At 40.5% G+C, this 21,797-nt stretch overlaps 1 protein-coding gene across 1 annotated transcript in view; it reads left to right on the forward strand.

Moving 5' to 3' along the window:
• The first annotated feature begins 1,950 nt into the window (after positions 1–1,950).
• LOC105484996 (ankyrin repeat and sterile alpha motif domain containing 4B) overlaps positions 1,951–21,797 on the forward strand; it is a 30,806-nt gene continuing 10,959 nt past the window's right edge. The window contains exons 1-2 of the mRNA XM_011747141.3: positions 1,951–2,014; positions 4,781–5,021. Coding sequence (XP_011745443.3) covers positions 4,858–5,021 — 164 coding nt within the window. The 5' untranslated portion in view covers positions 1,951–2,014; positions 4,781–4,857. The remainder of the gene's footprint in view (positions 2,015–4,780; positions 5,022–21,797) is intronic.

The following is a 21,797-nucleotide window of genomic DNA, read 5'->3' on the forward strand; positions in this document are numbered from 1 at the left end:
TGTGTCTGGCAAATACTCTTCTCCGGCCTTCCAAGAGCCCATCTGTACACTGCTGGAACACGCTCAAATACTAATTTCCACAAAATCAGTACAGTCAAAAAAATCCACAACTGCCCCCACAATTACCATGACTCCTCACAAGGAATTAATGTCTACATTATACGCAAATTCATGTTAGCTCTTTTTATTAATTTCTGCCCTTACCATCTCCCACCAATTTTGTTTCATTTGGGCTTTGAGGAATTCAAAACTGATTACTGGGCTAAAACTTTCTCTGTTCCCTAAGCCACAATCACACTACTTCTTCTAGTTTGTAAAAACATACTTTATGGGTTGTAAGAAATTTTATTTCTTTCTCTTTACTACAGTAAAGTTAGTTGATGATGATGATATGATGATATGATCACTAGCAATATTCCCCAATTTTATCCGCAAGGATTTGGAGACTCAAATAGATGGAGTAACTTTCCCTGAATTATATGAACTCTTCAACCCTCTTTCCCAACCTCACCTTGAAGGGATGGGATAAAGAGGATCTTCAAGTTTGGAAGAATGTTTTAAATCCTTATCTCTGCCCCCACCTCCCTGCCCCACCCCCGTCACCCCATTCTTCTCCCAGGGAAGAAATTTTCCCAAGGGTGTGCCAGAGGATGCCAGGATATTTTCCACTTAAGAAAAGTTTGGTTATTTCACCATTTCACAGGAGACTTTAAGTTCAAGTCCTAAGTACTACTGGAACTGAGAAATTCTCTTTCTTGTCTTCTATCTCCAATCCTTCTTCCTCATCTCGATAATTATCCTGTCTTTACCATTTGCCTCCATCCTGTGAAAGTCAATCATGCAAATTGCATCATTCTCGTCATACCCAAGTAAATCAGGGTTGAGAAGCCGGGTGGCAGCACTCTGAGTACAACAACAACAACAAAAAAAGTTTGCTCCAAGAATGTAATTCTCTGCAAAACTGACTGCTGGGACTGCCTGCTGTAACCCGGGAGCAGTTTTATTTACAGCTGCTGAGATAACTTGCTGCAACTCGAAGACGAATTTTGCCCACTAATCAGAGCTTGCCAGCTCTCCAAACCCTCACTAGTGCCAATGAACTTTCTTGAAGGGCAATGTGTAACATTTCTCTCTTTAATAAAACCTCTCTTCTTCAGACATACTGAAGACCACCTGGTCTATGTATATATCCCAAATTGCAAGTCTTTTTCCAAATAAAACATTAAATTTAGAGATTCAGCTCTAGATTTTTATTTTGACTTTGACAATCCTCATCCTCATTTTGTTTATGACCATCCTACAGGCCACCATTCTTCTCTTCCTCTTCCTCCTCATCTTCTTCTGAGAGCAGACCCTTTGGATGGAGTCTTAGGATTCTACTACAAATAATACATCTTTGAGAAGTTCTCTATCAGGTTATATATATTTTTTTATTTTTTATTTTTTTGAGACAGTCTTTACTGTCACCCAGGCTGGAGTGCAGTGGTATGTTCTCAGTTCACTGCACCCTCAGCCTCCCAGGTTCAATCGATTCTCCTGCCTCAGCCTCATGAGTAGCTGGGCTTACAGGTGTACACCACCATGCCCAGATAATTTTTGTATTTTAGTAGAGATGGGGTTTTGCCATGTTGGCCAAGTGGGTCTTGAACTCCTGACCTCAAGTGATCCACCCACCTTGGCCTCCCAAAGTGCTGGGATTACAGGTGTGAGCCACCACGCCTGACCTATTTTAAATGGCAAAATGCATTAATTAATGCAGTTGTATCTAAATTAAAGTGGCTCATATAAAAATTGAGGAACAACCTTACCATTTTCTCAAAGTTTTCACAATCATGTTTGGATATGTCACTTTCCCTGGGCTAAAAACAATGTTTAATAAAAGCTAAATAATTCTGCCCCCCAGGCTGCTTCTACTGCTGTTCACCTAGAAGCCAGGAAAAGGAACAAACAGGGACCCTTGGCGCTCATTATTATTGTGAAGAAATTGCAGATGAAAGCTTGGTACTTTTTCTGAGTGAGTAAATAATTTATCTTGGAATAAAAACTTAGACAAAGAGATAAGATGAATACACAGTTACAGGCTTCAAAAATAGATATGTCTCACATCAATTTAGTGGACAATTATCCAAATATATTAAAGATTGTGCAACAGTATGGGAATACATTTATGATGGATTAAAGAGTGGAAAAGACGTAACGTAAAATTATATGTATTTGATGAAAACAATGTAAAAAATACACCACAGAAGAACATATGCATAGCTGATGAGTTATGTAAGGATGGTGGTTTCTAATTTAGTTGCAGTGTCTTCAGAGAACATGGTTTGCATGAACCCTGTTATTTGTTATTTGTTGAGAACTGCACTGCTTCTATTCACTGGTCAGGTTTTATAAATATTCTATGTGTGCTTAGAAAAAACTTGCATTTACTATTGGGCACGGTGTCCCTTCTTCATGTGACTATTAGATCAAGCTTGTTAATTGTGTTCAAATCTTTTTTCTTTTTTTGAGATGGAGTCTCACTCTGTCACCAGGCTGGAGTGCAGTAGTGCTCTCTTGGTTCACTGCAACCTCCACCTCCCGGGTTCAAGCGATTCTCCTGCCTCAGCCTCCCGAGTAGCTGGGACTACAGGCATGTGCCACCACGTGCAGCTAATTTTTGTATTTTTAGTAGAAACGGGGTTTCACCATGTTGGCCAGGATGGTCTCGATCTCTTGACCTCGTGATCCGCACCCCCTCGGCCTCCCAAAGTGCTGGGATTACAGGCGTGAGCCACCGGGCCCAGCCAAAATATTTTATAGCTATACCAATTTTTAGTCTGATATAGAACATGATGATGATGTCTGAAATCTTCCCTTGTGATTGTGGTTTTGTTTTTTTTCTGTTTAATTTTTGCTTTTCCTTTTGTGCAGCTATGTTATTCAATTTATACAAGTTTAAAACGATCATGGTTTCTTGATTAGTTGTTCCTTTCATTATCATGTATTCTCTCTCTTTATGCCTAGTACATCTTTTGGCTTAAGCTGTATTTTTCCTTGCTACCAGTACAGGTGATCTTCAACTTACAATGCAAAACCACCATAAGTTGATATAATAACTCAGTTGTGAGCTGAGAAGCATACTAAATTCCTGTCATTTTTGCACCATCATGAAGTTGAAAAACTAGGTCAAACTCTCATAAGTTGCAGACCATCTATATGGGTACACAAATGTTTTGTTAGTATTTGCTTGCTATAACTTTTCCATCTTTTGCTTTCAATCTTTCTGCAATTTTATATTTTAGATGTGTCTATTATAAACAAGACATGGCTGAGTCTTCCACACTATAAATTTAGTCCATTTTCTTTTGTTTTTATTGCAGATAGATCTGGAAATGTTTTTGGTCTTATACTGTACTCCTTATAGTCATTTTTCTATACTTTTTCTCCTTCCCTTGAGTTATTGATAATAAGTTTAAGTTATTGATTTGAGATCTTTTTTCTTTCTCATATATGCATAAAAAACTACAAATTTTGCCCTAAGCTTTTCTTTAACTGCATCCTATAAATCTTGATATATGGAATTTTCATTTTCATTCTGTTCCAAATATATCTGATCTAGGACTTGTATCCAGAGTATGTAAATAATTCTTATAATTTATTAATAAGACAACCCAATTAAAAATTGGGCAAAAGATTTGAATAGAAGATGTAAGAATGGCTAATAGGCACATGAAAAGATGCTCAATATCTTAGTCATTAGGGAATTTAAAATTAAAGCCATAATAAGACCATTTCACATCCACTAGGATGGCCATAAACAAAAAGATAGGCAATAATAAGGCTGGTAAGGATGTAGAGAAATTGAAACCCTCATATGTTATTGGTGGAAATGTGAAGTAGTACAGCAACTTTGGAAAACAGTCTGGCAACTTCTGAAATTTAAATGTAAATTGCCATGCAACCCAGCAATTTTGCTCCTAGATGTATACGCAAGACACATGAAAATATGTGTCCACACAGAGACTTGTATGTCAGTGTTCATAGCAGCATTATTCATCATTACTAAAAAATGGAAACAACTCAAATATTCATCATATTCATGAAACATTGAATGGATGAAGAACATTTGGTATGTTAGTACAGTGGAATATTATTCAGCAGTGAAAAGGAAGAAAGACACTACTGTTACACGCTATACATGACAAACCTCAAAAAAGTTGTGAATTGAAACAAGCTATACGCTAAAGACTATGTATTGTAGGATTCCATTTATCTGAAATGCCCATAGAAAACAAATCTATAGAGACAGAAAGAAGACTGGTGGTTTCCTGGGATTGGGAGTGGAAATGGGATTGACAGCACATGGCACGAGGGATCTTTAAGGGCTGATGGAAACTGGATTATGATAATGGGCATGCAACTTTATAAATGTTCTAAAATCATTGAATTGTATACATAAAATGGGTAAATTTAATGGTGTTATACCTCAATAAAGCTGTTCTTTTTGGAAAAAACAGCTAGTGAACTACACTAGCTCTGCATTTTTTTAAGAAATAATTTCTTACATCCTGTGCCTAGATGGCCAATATTAACTCAAGAAACTAATGGGCATAGAAAAATTAAATGTGCCTCAAAACACTCAAGATGAATACAGCAGTCTTCAATAGTCAACGTCATGTCTATTTCAGAGAGAAAAGGTCCAAGTTCAGTGGCTTGAACCTTGTTGCCTTCCACGGAAGGAAGCAGTTGGAATGAGCTTTGCCCCTGGTGACACTCTTCCTTGTCACTAATTAACCAGCTCTATAGGAAGGTTGCTCTGCCAACACCCTTCTCTGCCTGGAGAGACATCTGGCCAAGTTCCGGTGAGCAGGAAAAATGTCTACTCGTTACCACCAAGCTGCTAGTGATAGTTACCTGGAACTTCTAAAAGAGGCTACCAAGCGAGATCTAAATCTTTCAGATGAAGATGGCATGACTCCCACTCTCTTGGCAGCCTACCATGGGAACCTGGAAGCCCTAGAGATAATCTGCAGTAGAGGGTAAGTTCAACCCGATGGTTTCCGTTGGAAACAGTGTTCACAGTAGGTTTTTGCAGATAGCAGCAAGAGTCAGGGATGTCAATACAAATACTTTATCCTCTTTCTAGATTGTCTAAATGATTGGATTTTTAGAGAAAGAGAGAAAACTATGCCTAGAGATGCTCTCTTTTCTCACTGAGGTCTGGCAATATGGGAGTGGCTCATCCCTTAGCCCCAATCAGAGGAGAGACTCTGAACTCTGAGGCATTATCTGCATGGGGAAGAGGGAAGATATTTTAATTCTATGCCTTTAAAAATGCTTTTCATGAAATTTAAACAGTTTTCTCTTTTAAAAGAGGCCATTATTTTACTTGGTTTTAAGTTGTCAACCTTGGTTGGAACAAATGACAGTTTTTAGTTTTTGTTTGTTTGTTTGTTTGTTTGTTTATCTATGCCATCAAAATCCCACAGTCTTTTATTAACTTTCAATCCCAGTGCAAGCTCATGATTTTTTTTATTTTTTATTTTTGACACAGGGTCTTGCTCTTTTGAGTGGAGTTGCTGGCTCTACAAGGAATCTTTAGCCTGTCTTAGCTCTATCACTTGTTTGGCTAGTGGATAGACATAGACACACACACACACACACACACACACACACACACACACCCCATCTCTTTGCCCAGATTTTAATGGAGGAGTCAGCTAACTCCTCTGCTTGTTCTGCCTGTTATCAGAGAGCTAGGTTGTGTTGGCAACCATAATGCAAGAGGGTAAAGAAAGAGAAAAGGGCAAGGTAAATAAAGGAGCCAGGTGAATCCAATTCAATATACCCATTTATTCAGTATCTGTTATGTGCCAGCTACTTATCTCTTAAGAGATATATTGCTAGCCACTGGGCACACTGTGATCAACAAGACGGCCACAATCCCTGTCGTAGTGATCAGATTTGAGAGAGGAAGACAAGGCATCTATGATGTGTGTGTGTGTGTGTGTGTGTGTGTGCGTGTGTTTGCTTTGAGACAGGGTCTCACTCTGTCACCCAGGCTGGAGTACAGTGTCGAGATCATAGCTGACTGCAGCCTTGAGCCCCAGGCTTAAGTGATCCTCCCACCTGAGCCTCCCAAGTAGCTGGGACTAGAGGTGTGCGCCACCATGCCCTGCAATTTTTGTATTTTTTGTAGTGATGGGGTTTTGCCATGTTGCGCAGGATGGTCTTCAACTTATGAGCTCAAGTGATCTGACAGCCTCGGGCTCCCAAAGTGCTGGGATTATAGATGTGAGCCACTGTGCTTGGTTCATCTATGATATTTGTTACAAAAGAGGAAACAGAGGGTACTAAACAGGCATTTACCTCAATCTCAGGGGTGAGGGAAGGCTTCCCTAAGGGGAAAGCATTTAAGCTGGGATTAGGAAAATGAGAACAAGTTGGCCAGGTGAAAGAGTGTTTTCCCTAAGATGGAAAACTGTGTCCTGAGAACTAGAGAAGCTGAGTATGGCTGGACATGGCTCAGGTAGGAGTGGGGTCAGGGCAAGTGTGAGAGATAAGACCAGATCACAAACAGCCTTGTCAACTCTGGTAAGGACTTTATCCTAAGGGCCCAGGAAGCCATGTCTTAGGTTTATGCAGGGAAGCTTCCAGAGTAGATTTATGTTTACAAAACTCACTGAGGTAGATGGATAACAGTCGGAGATGGGGATGTTTTAATGGTTGAGATGAGTTGGACTAGGGTAGTGACATTGGGAATGGGAAGATATAGTTGGATTTGAGTGGCAGTTTGGATGTAGAATCAATAATGATTGACTGGACGTGGGCAGATAAAGAAAAAGGAGGGTTAAGGTCCCAGGTTTTGGATGTTGACACCCTTTATTAAAGTAGGGGACATTTAGGAAGAGTCAGAAGAACCCAAGATTGGGAGAGTTCTCGAGTTGAAGATTGAATGAGGAAGTGAGTGAAGCAGATCTTCCCCATCTCTCTTGTCTGATTAAAACTTTCTTTTCTCAGACACATCGATCCCCATCAGCCAGCCTTCTCCAGTCATCTCATCTCTTCTATGCAGCCTAGGGTTCCCCAGCTTTCTCCATCTACAAAAAGGCTACCTCCTTCCACAAACTGCAAGATGTCAGTTACTTGAAAATCAATGTGTTAGCCTATTCTTGCATTGCTATAAGGAAATGCCTGGGCCTGCGTAATTTATAAAGAAAAGAGGTTTCACTGGCTCATAGTTCTGCGGGCTGCACAGGAAGCATAGGAGCTTCTGCTTTTGGGGAGCCTTCAGGAAGCTTCCAATCATGGCAGAAGGAAAAGACATCTCACATGGCAGAAGCAAGAGCAAGAGAGCAAGGGGAGAGGTCCTAGAAACCAGATCTAATGAGAACTCGCTATCATGAGGACAGTACTAAGGGGGATGGTGCTAAACCATTCATGATCCAGTCACCTCCCACCAGTCCCTACCTCCAACATTGTGGATTACAGTTTGATTTGAGATTTGTTCCCCATGAAATCTCACAGATCCAAACTGTGTCAACCACTGAGTTTGTCCTCCTAGAAGAGGGTGTGGGGTTCTTCTCAGTCAGGAGAGAGCTCTTGTTCCATTTGAGGACCATTTTGAATAGTAATGCTTAGGTATTCTCTCTCTCTCACCTGTGAAAGCTTGAAATATTCTCTTACAATAACTGTTCTGCTGGTCTTTATTTATTTTTTATTTTTAATAGAGACAGGGTCTTGCTTTGTTGCCCAGGGTGGTCTTGAACTCCTGAGCTCAAATAATCCTCCTGCCTCAGCCTCCCAAAGTGTTGAGATTACAGATGTGAACCACAGCACTCAGCTTGGTTCTGCTAGTCTTTAATTACAAAAGTAACATGAGCTGAACCCAGAAAATTAAACCTTACATATGCACACAAAACATGAAGACAAAATGTCCTATAATGCCATGCTACTAAGATGTATATAGTTCTCTCTATATATAATATAGTGTGTATAAATACATTTTAATATTCTTCTATAAATTTCAGGGACTTTGTAGGACTCTAATCAGCAAATACATTTCTTAGCCAACCCCTCTCCTGGACACACAGTTTGTTTTCCCTAGTTTGAAAAGTGATGTGATGACTATCCTTGTACATAAATCTTTGCTGACATTGTCTTTTTTGTGTTTTTTTTTTTGTTTTTTTTTTTTTTGAGATGGAGTCTCTCTGTCGCTAAGGCTGGAGTGCAGTAGCATGATCCTGGCTCATTGCAACCTCCACCTCTCGGGTTCGAGCAATTTTCCTGCCTCAGCCTCCCAAGTAGCTGGGACTACAGGCATGCACCACCACGCCCGGCTAATTTTGTATTTTTAGTAGGGACAGGGTTTCACCATGTTGGCCAGGCTAGTCTTGAACTCCTGACCTCAGGTGATCTGCCTGCCTCGGCCTCCCAAAGTGCTGGGATTACAGGCGTCAGCTACCGGGCCCGGCCATATTTTCTTGAGAATAAATTCTCCAAAGTGAAATTTCTGAATCAATTTGCATTTGTGTTTGTCCATTTGTACTGCTATAACAAAATACCTTAGATTAGGAAATTTATAAAAACCAGAAATTTATTTCTTACCATTCTGGCAGCAGGGACATCCAAGATCAAAGCACCAGGAGGACTGGTGCCTGGTGAGAGCCCTGTCTCCACTTCCAAGATGGTACCTTGTTGTCGCACCCTCTGGCTGTGTCCTCACATGGAGGAAGGGAAGGAAGGGGCAAAAAAAGAGGCAAATTCCCTGTGTCAAGCCCTTTTATAAGGGTGCCTGACCCCATTCATGAGGGCAGAGTCCTCATGACTCAATCATCTCCTAAAGGCCACACTGCTTAATGCTGTTATGTTGACGATTAAGTTTCAGCATGAATTCTGGAGGGGACACAAACATTCAAACCATAGCAGCATATGTGCAATTTAAAGACTGTGTGTGTGTATAAATGGACATGTTGTCCTTCAGAAAGTGAGTATCCATTTTGGCCAACATGATAGATCCAAAATGATGTATCAGGCTAGGTGTGGTGGCTCACTCCTGTAATCCCAGCACTTTGGGAGGCCAAGGCGGGCGGATCACTTGAGGCCAGGAGTTCGAGGCCAGCCTGGCCAACATGGCGAAACCCTATCTCTACTAAAAAGACAAAATTAGCGTGGTGTGGTGGTGCACGCCTATAATCCCAGCTACTCAGGAGGCTGAGGCACAAATTGCTCCTGAATCCCTTGAACCCAGGTGGCGGAGGTTGCAGTGAGCTGAGATCAGGCCACTGCACTCCAGTCTGGGCAACAGAGTGAGACTCTGTCTCAAAAAACAAAACAAAGAGAAAATGATATATCAGTGTGGCTTTAATGTTCTTTTCTTTGGTTACTGACGAGGTTGAAAATTCTTTTTATGCTTAAAAAGAATTGGCCATTGGAATGCCACTTTTGTGAACTGTGTATTTATGACCTTATTCCACTTTTATATTGGGGTTTTCAACATTTCTCCTTGTTTGATAAAAATGCTTTTGAAAGTTAACAATATCAACTCTTGTCATATAGGTTACAACTACTTTACAATACACAGTTTACATTTTTGACAACAGATTTTTAAATATAAATGTAAACAAATATATATATTTATATATAAGTCTATCAGTCTTTGTGATTCTAACTTTGAGGTCATGACTCAATATTGACTGATCCTTTAGTGCCATTTTTAGTTTCATTTGTTATTTTAAATACTTTATAGAATTTAAGATCTGAATTATGATCTAACTCTGCATTCTCCAAGTGGCTACTCATTTGTTCCAACACAATTAGTTGTTACAGTCTCTCTCTTTCTCCACTAAATTGACATGGTAACATCATTTCTTTCAATGTAATATCAATATCCAGCCCCCCGTTTGCTTATGTTAATATTTATTAAACACTGGCTATGGGTGCAAATATTCTTCTAACCTTGCTTTTCCTAGTCCTTCCTTCTCAACTCCTGTCTTGGATCTAGTAGATCTCAGATTTGTTTTCTTGCCCTCAAAAGCATCTCAGATCTGCTCTGTTAAGTAGACCTGACGTAGGCTAAAAAAAAGAAAAAAAAGTCTTGTGAGGTCCCTTTTTGACCATAGCTAATCCTGGGAACCAGTGTGAGGCCAAATTTCCAATTAGATTTAAGGAAGTTGAAAAGGGAAGAAAATTACCATTTCACATCAGTCAGAATGGCTATTACAACATCAAAAAATAACAGATGCTGGTCAGGTTGAGGAGAAAAGTGAACACTCATACACTGTTGGTGGGAGTGTAAATTAGTTCAACCATTGTGGAAAGCAGTGTGACAATTCCTCCAAGAGCTAAAAGCAGAACTACCATTCGAGCCAGCAATCTCATTACTGGGTATATACCCAAAGGAATATAAATCCTTCCACTATAAAGACACATGCCTTGATCACGCCTGTAATCCCAGCACTTTGGGAGGCCAAGGAGGGAGGGTCATTTGAGGTTAGGAGACCAGCCTGATCAACATGATGAAACCTCATCTCTACTAAAATAAAAATACAAAAAATTAACTGGGTGTGGTGGCGCATGCCTGTAATTCCAGCGCCTCAGGAGGCTGAGACACAAAAATTGCTTGAACACACAAGGAGGAGGTTGCAGTGAGCCAAGATCGCGCCACTGCACTCCAGCCTTGGGAACAGCAAGACTCCATCTCAAAAAACAAACAAACTGACAAACATGCACATGAGTGTTCATTGCAGCACTATCACAATTGCAAAGACATGGAATCAGTCTAAATGTCCATCAATGACAGATTGGATAAAGAAAATGTGGTACATATACAACATGGAATAGCATGCAGTCGAAAAAGAATGAGATCACATCTTTCGTGGGAACATGGATGGAACATGGATGGAGATGGAGGCCATTATTCTTAGCAAGCTAACGCAGGAACAGAAAACCAAATACCACATATTCTCACTGATAATTGGGAGCTAAATGATGAGAACACGTTGGCTTAGTGCCTCAGTGACAAAATAATCTACAACAAACACTCGTGACAAGAGTTTACCGATATAACAAACCTGCACATGTACTTCTGAACCTAAAATTTAAAAAAAAGAAAATTAAAAATTGAATTTAGAAGCTAATCAGCTATTGAAGTCCATTCCAGTCTGATGATTTAAGAGTTTATCTGTCATTACCTGATAAACAATGAATCCTATAGCAACCATTTATATAAAAACTCTGGCTTTGTTAGAAAACTATTTTCCTTTCTTTCTTTTTATAATTTAAAGATGGAAAGCCATCATTAACATGTATTTTCCTGCACTAGGAAGCATAGTGGCCCAATTACAAAAAAAAAAAAAATCATTTTACCTTTAAAGTGTATGAAATTTCTTGGTTTTATTTATTATTATTATTATTATTATTTTTGGGACAGAGTCTTGCTTTGCCGCCCAGGCTGGAGTGCAGTGGCGCAATCTCGGCTCACTGCAAGCTCCAGCTCCCAGGTTCACTCCATTCTCTTGCCTCAGCCTCCCGAGTAGCTGGGACTACAGGCGCCCACCACCATGCCAGGATAATTTTTTTGTTTTTAGTAGAGACAGGGTTTCACCATGTTAGCCAGGATGGTCTTGATCTCCTGACCTTGTGATCCACCCGCGTCAGCCTCCCAGAGTGCTGGGATTACAGGCATGAGCCACCGCGCCCGGCTGGTTTTATTTTTACTTTTTAAAATGGAAACTAGACTTTTCCCCCTTGCGAATTCCTTTTTTTTTTTTTTTTTTTTTGAGATGGAGTATCGCTTTTGTCGCCCATCCTGGAGTGCAATGGTAGGATCTTGGTTCAGGGCAACCTCCGCCACCTGGGTTCAAGTGATTCTCCTGCCTCAGCCTCTGGAATAACTGAGACTACAGGTGCCCACCACCACACCCGTCTAATTTTTGTATTTTTAGTAGAGACAAGGTTTCACCATGCCGACCAGGCTGGTCTGATTCTTAAAGAAATACGTACTTATTGTAACATTTCACATCATATTGAATAGAATTGATAAAGTAAAAATCACACCAGTTCCCACAGTCATCAACATTTGGGTATATATGGATATATATCCTTTCAGACTTTTTCCTCTGAGTACATGCAAACACATGTACATTCTCTCCCTTAAAAAGACAATCATATAAACTATACTGAAACCTTCTAATTATTTAACAATATATCACGGACCATTTGCACTTAGAAGTTGAGATCCATGCCACTATTTTTATTTTTTAAAATAATTTCAACTTTTTTTTTTTGAGAGACAGAGTCTTGTTCTGTCGCCCAGGCTGGAGTGCAGTGGCACAATCTTGGCTTACTGCAGCCTCCACCTCCCAGGTTTGAGTGATTCTCCTGCCTCAGCTTCCCAAGTAGCTGAAACTACAGGTGTGTGCCACCATGCCCAGCTAATTTTTGTATTTTTTAGTAGAGACAGGGTTTCACTATATGTTGGCTAGGCTGGTCTCAAACTCCTGACTTCAGGCGATCCACCTGCTTCGGCCTCCCAAAGTGTTGAGATTACAGGTGTGAGCCACCGTGCCAGGCCAATTTCAACTTTTAGATTTAGAGGGTACATGTGCAGGTTTGCTATGTGGGTACACTGCAGGATGCTGGTGTTTGGGGTATGATCGATCTCATCACCCAGATAGTGAGCATGGTACCAAATAGTTTTTCAACTGTTGCCCTCCTCTCATAGTCCCCCATGTCTGTTGTTGCCATCTTTATGTCTGTGAGTACCCAATGTTTAGCTCTCACTCATAAGTAAGAATACGCGGTATTGGGTTTTCTGTTCCTGTGTTAATTTGCTAGGGATAGGATAATGTATGCCACTATTTTAATGACTTCATGGTATTCTGTTTTATGGTTTTTGTTAGTTTGTTTTTGAGATGGATTCTCACTCTGTCATCCAGGCTGGAGCACAGTGGTGTGATCTCAGTTCACTGCACCCTCAGCCTCGCAGGTTCAAGCAATTCTCCTGCCTGTCTCCAGAGTAGCTGGTATTACAGGCGCACGCCACCACCCCCAGCTAATTTTTGTAGTTTTAGTAGAGACGAGGTTTCACCATGTTGGCCAGGCTGATCTCAAACTCCTGGCCTCGAGTGATCAACCCACTTTGGCCTCCCAAAGTGCTAGGATTACAGGTGTGAGCTACTGTGCCTGGCCAGTTTCATTATTTTTATTAGTTAACAAAAATTATATATATTTATGGTGTACAACATGATTTTTAAAAATATGTATACATTATGGAATTATATCTAGCTAATTAATATATGTGTTACCTTCTATACTTTTTGTGATGAGAACATTAAAATCTACTTGGTAGGCAATTTTCAAATATACAGTGTATTCTTATTAACTATAGCCACTGAGCTGAATGGCTTATCATGATGACTCATGCCTGTAATCCCAGCACTTTGGGAGGTTGAGGCGGGAGGATTGCTTGAGGCCAGGAGTTCGAGACTAGCCTGGGCAACATAGCAAGACCCCATCTCTATAAAAAATAAATAGATTAACTAATTAAAAAACTATAGTCATCATGTGTTACAATAGATGTCTTTTACTTATTCCTCCTGTCTCACTGAAATTTGTATCCTTTGACCAATATCTCCCCAGTCTGCCTCTCCCTAGTTATCACCGTTCTACTTTCTGCTTCTAGGAGACTTTTTCTTTTAGACAGAGACTCACTCTGTCACCAGGCTGGAGTGCAGTGGCGTGATCTCAGCTCACTGCAACCTCCACCTCCTGTATTCAAGCAATTCTCCTGCCTCAGCCCTCCCAAGTAGCTGGGACTACAGGCGCCCGCCACCACGTCCAGCTAATTTTTATGTTTTTAGTAGAGACAGGGTTTCACCATGTTGGCCAGGATAGTCTCAATCTTTTGACCTCGTGGTCTGCCCACCTCAGCCTTCCAAAGTGCTGGGATTACAGGCATAAGCCACCGCACCCGGCCTCTAGGAGACTTTTTTAGATTCCACATATAAGTGAGATCATGTGGTATTCATTTTTCTGTGCCTGTCTTATTTCACTTAACACACTGCCCTCCAGGCTCATCCATGTTGTTGAAAATGACAGGATTTCTTTGTTTCTTAAGACTGGATAGTATTCCATTGTGTGGAGCGACCGTGTTTTCTTTATCCATTCTTCCACTGATGGACACAGGTTGATGCCATAATATATTTAATCAGTTGACTATTCATGATGCTTAATTTGAATCCAGTCTTTTTCCTGTTATAAGTAAGGTTGGGAGGAACATTCTTGCTCATTCATCTTTACACAAAGGTCTTCTGTTTCCTTAGGACAAATTCCTAAAGGTAGAATTATAGATTCAAAAGAGCGCCTCATTTTAAAGACGTTTTGTGTATACTGTGCCAGGAAATTTGAACCACTTTCTGCTTCTTCCAGCAGTATTTCTTTCCCCATACTCCTGCCAAAAGCAAGTATTCCTATTCTTTTTAATCGTTGCCTATCTGATTGGCAAAGGGCAGAGTATTGTTTCAATTTGCATTTCTTTGATTATTAGTGAGTCCAAATATTTCTTCTTATGCAGAAAAACATTTTTGAAAGAATAGTTTTTTTCTGAGAACTTCACAAAAAAACAACTTCAGGAGGAGAAATTGGAATGGAACAGATGCTCAGAGTAATTTAAGCAAATTGCCTACTTAGTGACAATAGTGCTAAGCCAGCTTTAAAAATTATTGCCCAAATGCACTGATCTACCAAAAATCAAGGGATAAATGGGTTATTTTAAATCTCTTCAGTAAGTTTCTCTTTTGGGGAAAAGGGGAATAGAAAAAAATCACACTAGATTGAGCTTAGCCCAAGAAAACCATAGAGCATCAATGTTGAACTCAGATGATCAAACGAGAGAGACCAGTTTGCCACCCGGGCAGTTATATGCAATGGTTCTATCAAGAAATGTGAACAATGACAAGTAAGGAATTTAAAAGGACTCCATGCAACTTGTCTGTAGAAAATATTTTCATTTAAATTGTACATTAATTCAGAAATGTGTCTGTAAATAGAAGTTTTGCAAGTTTTTTGTTGTTGTTGTTTTGTTTTTGAGACAGTCTCGCCCTGTCGCCCAGGCTGGAGTGCAGTGGCGTGATCTCGGCTCACTGCAAGCTCCGCTTCCCAGGTTCACACCATTCTCCTGCCTCAGCCTGTCGAGTAGCTGGGACTACAGGCACACGCCACCAGTCCTGGCTAATTTTTTTGTATTTTCAGTAGAGACGGAGTTTCACCGTGTTAGCGAGGATGGTCTCGATCTCCTGACCTCGTGATCTGCCCACCTCGGCCTCCCAAAGTGCTAGGTTTACAGGCATGAGCCACCGCGCCCGGCTGAAGTTTTGCGAGTTTTAATAGCTTAAAGCCACTAGGAAAACCCATGAGTTGTCTTACTGACAGTTTCATCTGTAAATCTGGAATTTTACATTTGAAATTTTCTCAAAAGAAGACCCACCTTTGGGGTCATCTCAGGTTTACTGTTCTTCCTTCTGTCTTGAAAGCATCATTCTTAAGATTCAGTGAAATGGGTGCAGCCGTAAGAAAAAAAAAAGAAAGACAATGAGATCATGTCCTTTGCAGGGACTTAGATGAAACCGGAAGCCATCATTCTCAGCAAACTAACACAGGAACAGAAAACCAAAGACCGCATGTTCCAACTCATAAATGGGAGTTAAACAATGAGAACACATGGACACAGGGAGGGGAACATCACACACTGGGGCCTGTTGGGGGGTGGGGGGCAAGGGGAGGGAGAGCATTAGGATAAATACCTAAGGCATGAAGGGCTGAAAACCTAGATGATGGGTTGATGGGTGCAGCAAACCACCATGGCACATGTATACCTATGTAACAGACCTGCACGTTCTGCACATGTATCCTAGAACTTAAAGCAAAATAAAGATTCAGTGAAATGGGAAAATTCCACCACTCTATGGTCTTAAGCATATACGTTTAGCCCAGACATCTTAGTGCCCTTCTGCATCTCTCCTGCAGCTCACTCCTCCCAATAATTTTGTTTTCAACTTATCCAATCCAAGGATAACTTCAGGCAAATTTAATCAGTATGTTTCTGTTTCTGTTTATAGTAACGTCTTGGGTGTTTTACAATCCCTCTTTGATGTCTAGGATACTTCAGGAGTCTTTTGCATCTAGTGTTTATTTAAAATAAAAAGTGAAACCACGTGTTTAGCGGGGAGGCACAGCGGTCCCTTAAGATGCAGGTCTGTGCCAAGGTTGAAGGATCTCCTTTCATCCCAAACAATTAAATCAGGCTGACTGACCAGAGCCTTCTGGAAACTGGCTTCCCAGCAAAACTGTGTTACTTAATATTTGCTTTCCTTAGATTTGATTTCATTTTCTTTCCTTTTCCACTCTTCTCCCTTACCCCCAACTCTACGCACTCTGGTCACGCTGATCTATACTCCTGGTTCTCCAAATATGCCTTGTAATATCAGCCATCTGTGCCTCTGCTCACACTGTTCTCTCTGCTCAGAAGGAGGTTACCAGTTGCCAGCTTATGGGCTGGAGCTGGTCCACAAATGTGTTTTATTTGGACTTTACTATATTTTTCTTTTAAATTGGAGCCAACACTTAAAAATCACAGAATTTCTCATGAAATTCTGGATTTGTGGCTTCATTTGAAAAACGGGAGCTCTGGCAATATTGTTTCTGCTTTTATTCAAGGGAGCTGAACTGTGGTTGTCCTTTCTAGGTGGAGTATGCTTTTAACTGTGACTTCGTTGAAAGAACAAACTTGGCCCCATTCAGTCACTTCCATGACTTGCTTGGCCTCTTTGGGTTGAGTTTGAGACTTCCGCTGGGACATGTGGGTGACCCAAAGGAGAAAGAGAAACAGGTTTTGCCCTTTGGGGCACATTATCCAATTAAGGAGACAAGACATAAATATTTGTCAAATTAAAACTATAAGTGATTGATTGATTGATTTTTATTTTTATTTTTTTTGAGATGGAGTCTCGCTTTGTCACCCAGGCTGGAGTACAGTGGTGCAATCTCAGCTCACTGCAAGTTCCACCTCTCAGGTTCTTCTGCCTCAGTGTCCCGAGTAGCTGGGACTACAGGTGTGCACCACCATGCCTGGCTAAGTTTTGTATTTTTAGTAGAGATGGGGTTTCACCATGTTGAATAGGCTGGTCTCGAACTCCTGGCATCAAGTGATCCACCAGCCTTGGCCTCCCAAAGTGCTGGGATTACAGGTGTGAGCCACCTCACCTGGCCTATAAGTGATTTTTAAAAACCCACAAGAGTTATTGTGCTGCGGGAATTTACTAGTTGAATACAAGGAAAAATAAATACATGTAATTAAGGATTATGAGTTTGGGGGCAAGGGGAAGGATAATAAGTAATGTTTATTCAATATTTACTATGTGCCAAGCAGTTTTCTGTTGCTTTATGTAGATTAACTTATTTAATTCACATAACTCTATGAATAGGTAACAGTATTATCTTCAATTTACAGATGAGTGTTAGGAATGTTTGCTTTTTGGTGTTGTAAAGAAATAGTATTTGAGCATAAATTTAATTCTTTTAGTAAGGCTATTTTTATTTTTTGTAGAAAGGGTTTATTTGTTAGTAGTTTTGTTATAAGAGTATAGTGAACAAAGGAGACAGGGTTATTCATAACTTCACATGTTTACTTTATTGTTGTGTTTGGTTTTTATTGGCTGGAATGGGACTTTACATTTTGTATTTGTCTTGATAGGTTAGTAACTTAGAACTTTTTAAAAGAGGCAAAGGTAGAGGAGAACAAAGGAAGGAGGGGGTAACTTGTGGAATGTTGAGAAAGGTAAAAACACTTTTAAATAAGGAAGAGGAACAGGTTATGACTTAATGTTTGTTTGGACTAGTATAAATATGTTAGGGTAAATATTTAGGCTAAATTGTGGGAGTTAAGAGTATAAAGTATATTGATTTTTTTATCATGGCTAGTCGATATTTAAGAATGTTAGTGCAGGTTTTTGAATACATTTTGTTTTTTAAGAGAAGTTATTATTTATTTTTAATTAGATGGGGAGGAAAGTTTTTGAAGATGAACCTTTATTTTACTTTTTACATGAGGAAACCAAGTCCTAGAAAAATTAAGCTTGAGGCCATGCAGCTGGAAAAGCCCAGTTGTGTTAATCTAGGATGCATTGTGTTGGAAACAATCTGACTTGGAGACCAGCCTGATCCAAAGCATGCCGCCTGTTACCCTTGGGCAAATCAATTAAGCTCTTTGAGTTTTATTTTATTCCTGCGATAATGATTCTTGCCTGCGTTCTCTTAAGAGGGAGATTGTGATGGTTGAAGGCACAGAAGGTGAAAGTGCTTCTTTGTAACTAACACACACCAAAGAGCCAGGAATTCCCATGGAGCAACTACAAATCTGATTTATCAAATTATTGGACTCTGGTTGGATCACATTAACCTGTAGCAGAACAAGCTGCAGATAAAACTCCTCAGACACCGAGTAAAAGAAGGAAGAGGCTTATTTGGCCGGGAGCATCAGCAGGACTCCTGTTTCAAGAGCCAAGCTCCCCGAGTGAGCAATTCCTGTCCCTTTTAAGGGCTCACAACTCTAAGAGGGTGTGTGTGAGAGGGTCGTGATCGATTGAGCAAGCAGGGGATACGTGACTGGGGGCTGTATGTACTGGTAATCAGAACGAAACAGAACGGGACAGGGATTTTTACAGTGCTCTTCCATACAACATCTGGAATCTATCGATAACATAACCGGTTAGGTCAGGGGTCAATCTTTAACTACCAGGCCCAGGGTGCGGCACTGGGCTGTCTGCTTGTGGATTTCATTTCTGCTTTCAGTTTTTACTTCTTTCTTTGGAGGCAGAAATTGGGCATAAGACAATATGAGGGGTGGTATCCTCCCTTATTCTCCCACCTCTTTGAGACTCTCACTCATTTTATTAGTGGGAGCGCTGACCTTCATTTTCACTACCTATGTCTTTTTGCATGACAGATCGATAGTGATTTAGGTAGTACACTTGTGCTGAAGCATTCTGGTGAACTAGAGTAGCGATGAAACCTTTTACTATTTGAATGAGTACAAGTAGTAAATAAGGGATCAGTAAGCAGGTTCCTATTACTACTATAATTTTTATTATAAGAGTTTTAAATCCTCATAGTGTTGGGAACCATTTTCAAACATGGCCTCAGGGTCAAATCCGTGCCACACTTGTGCAGGCACATGTGCCAGTTTCGTCATGTCTTTATGTCTTCGACTACTTGCTCCGATCATCTACGTGCAGGCAGCAATTGGTAAGGTTAAATTTTCTACAGACTTCTCTTTCAGCTGCTAGCAAGGAGTCGAGAGTCATTCTATTTTGATAGCATTTCTCATCTGAGTTTCTTGCCGGGCCAGAACAGTCAAGGGTTTACCAGTTTTATTAATGATGATCTCCAAGACAGCTTGCAACCATATGATTCAGTTGAGCATGTAAATGGGGGTCCGGTATCCCCACGAGCCGTCTTGTGCCCAAGTGGCAGGCCCATAGTATTGTATACTTTTTTCAGGAGGCCATTTATCATCTTTTTAATTATCTATGGCTATGCTTTGCTTTTCGCGGGAAGCATAGTCAGGGAAGCCCAGGAATTTGCCTGTTTTTATGGGCAGTAGGAAGAAAGATGGTTTAATAGTGCCAATAACACAACTACTTGTCTGCTGGACAGGCAGCTTAGCATAGGCTCTATGTCCACAGTATAGCCCAGTGGGGACCGTCCAGTCCCAATGGGATTCTGGGTGGGCCTAAATGGTCTGCAACTTTGGAAATTTACTGAATAGATTTTTCTCTGTGTGGTTTGAACTCCACCATATAGTCTTCCTACAGGAAAGGTGAAGTCCTTCTCCACTCTTGCTATACAGTATTGTCTAATGATTGAGGCTTTTAGGACCTAGAAGTGATCAGGGTGATTCTTTTGGGCCAGAAATTCATCAGGAACTGTGTCTGTAGGTACCAATTCTCGGGCTTCCTATGGCCATTGATCTCCTATTACAGTTCCTCCACATACATAACATGAAGTGACATTGAGAGACTGGGCTACATGCTCAGCTAATTGCAAAAACAAATATCTTGTTTTTCCTGGAATTTCTGGTACTGGCACATTTAGTTTATCACAGAAGGTTTGAAATACAGGCTCAGGAGAGCGTTTATAAACTTTTTCTCAAACCACGATATTTACTTGAAGATCCAGTCCAGCCCCATCAATTTTTAGGGTTACACGTTCTCCTTTTTTCTAGCGAGGATTAAGGGGGTTGGTTATTACTAGTTCTAAGGGGTTACACTGACCACTGGTACAGGAAGGGCCACTTTTCCCTTGCTGAAGGTGGAGAGGATTTTTTCATTTTTTAAATCTAAGTAGCCTAAATGACATAAAACCAGTATCTACATTTATTTTTACACAGTCCTAATTCATGATAAATGTACTTATTTTCTGCCATGTGGCCTGTTTCCTAATTAAGAGAACCACATCCTATTTTTAACTTATTGTTATTAACGACAGAATAGGCATCAAATTTTAAGGTGACTCGTTTGGGCACTTTTTTTTTTTTTTGGCTAACACTTTACTCATATCGTTTATGAGCCCCTACCAGTCTTCAGTCCCTAATCTTATTTTTAAAACTGTGGTCATGGGAGGCTCAGATGGGTCATAACACATACTAGGTTGGTCATTTCTTGGGTTACATACCTTGTATAGAATAACATACAAACAAGTTCTTTTTAGAGTTCCAGTACACTTACAATAACCGTAAAATAATAGGACCATAGCAACCTTTTGTCCTACCTCAGTGACTTGATGTATACACTGGGAACAGCCCTCAGTCTGAGGAAGGTCAGCTGAAGACCTTACTGTACAAATCCAGAATTTAAGGAAAATGAGTCCTGCGATGAACTTCCTTATGCTTCTACCATACATGGACCAGTCAGCTTCCGGGTGTGACTGGAGCAGGGCTTGTCGTCTTCAGAGTCACTTTGCAGGGGCTGGTGAAGCTGCTCCCGTCCACGTACTGCTCACAGTCTACAGATGTTTAAGGATGGTCTCAGAGGTTGGGCCTGCTAGAATAAACTGAGTCCAACATCTCTAAACAGTTTTGTTCAACTGGGCTCTCTGATACTGGGAGTAAGGTGGTGGGGTTTAGGGTGTTGCAAACTTCAATGGTTATGCGGGGATTTTCACAGAGCAAGCTTTGGTATCTAAGTAGTCTAGCATTCGTTAGCTAATGATGTCCTTTGGTATTTATTAAAGTCACCACAGCATGGGAGGACTTTATGTTTAGGTTTTGCCTAAGAGTTAGCTCTCTGCTTCTTGTGCTACCAGTGCTGTTGCTGCCAGGGCCTTTAGACATGGGGGCCAGCCTTTGGAAATCCTGTCTAGTTGTTTTGAGAGATAGGCCACTGGCCTTGGCCAGGGCCCTGCAGTCTGGGTTAAAACTCCAACTGCCATTTTTCTCTCTTTCTGACACATAGGGTGTAAAGGGTTTTGTCAGGTCAGGTAGCCCCAGGGCTGGGGCCCACATGAGTTTTTCTTTTAACTCATGAAAAGCTTGTTGCTATTGGTTGTAATAGATGTAGTTTATCTAATCCACATTTTTATTAACTGTCACCCACTAAAATATTGTCTTAAATCCTGTAGCTATTTTATTTCAAGCTTTAAATTGATCTGGTATTCCTTGCGGGCCTCCAATTGCATCTAAATAGATGTGAGAGTTGAAAGACCCATAAGGGGCTTCGCTCACTTTACGATGTCTTATTTTTTCTCTCTCTGATTGATGA

Source organism: Macaca nemestrina, chromosome 18 (assembly GCF_043159975.1).
Source record: "Macaca nemestrina isolate mMacNem1 chromosome 18, mMacNem.hap1, whole genome shotgun sequence".
NCBI lineage: Eukaryota > Metazoa > Chordata > Mammalia > Primates > Cercopithecidae > Macaca > Macaca nemestrina.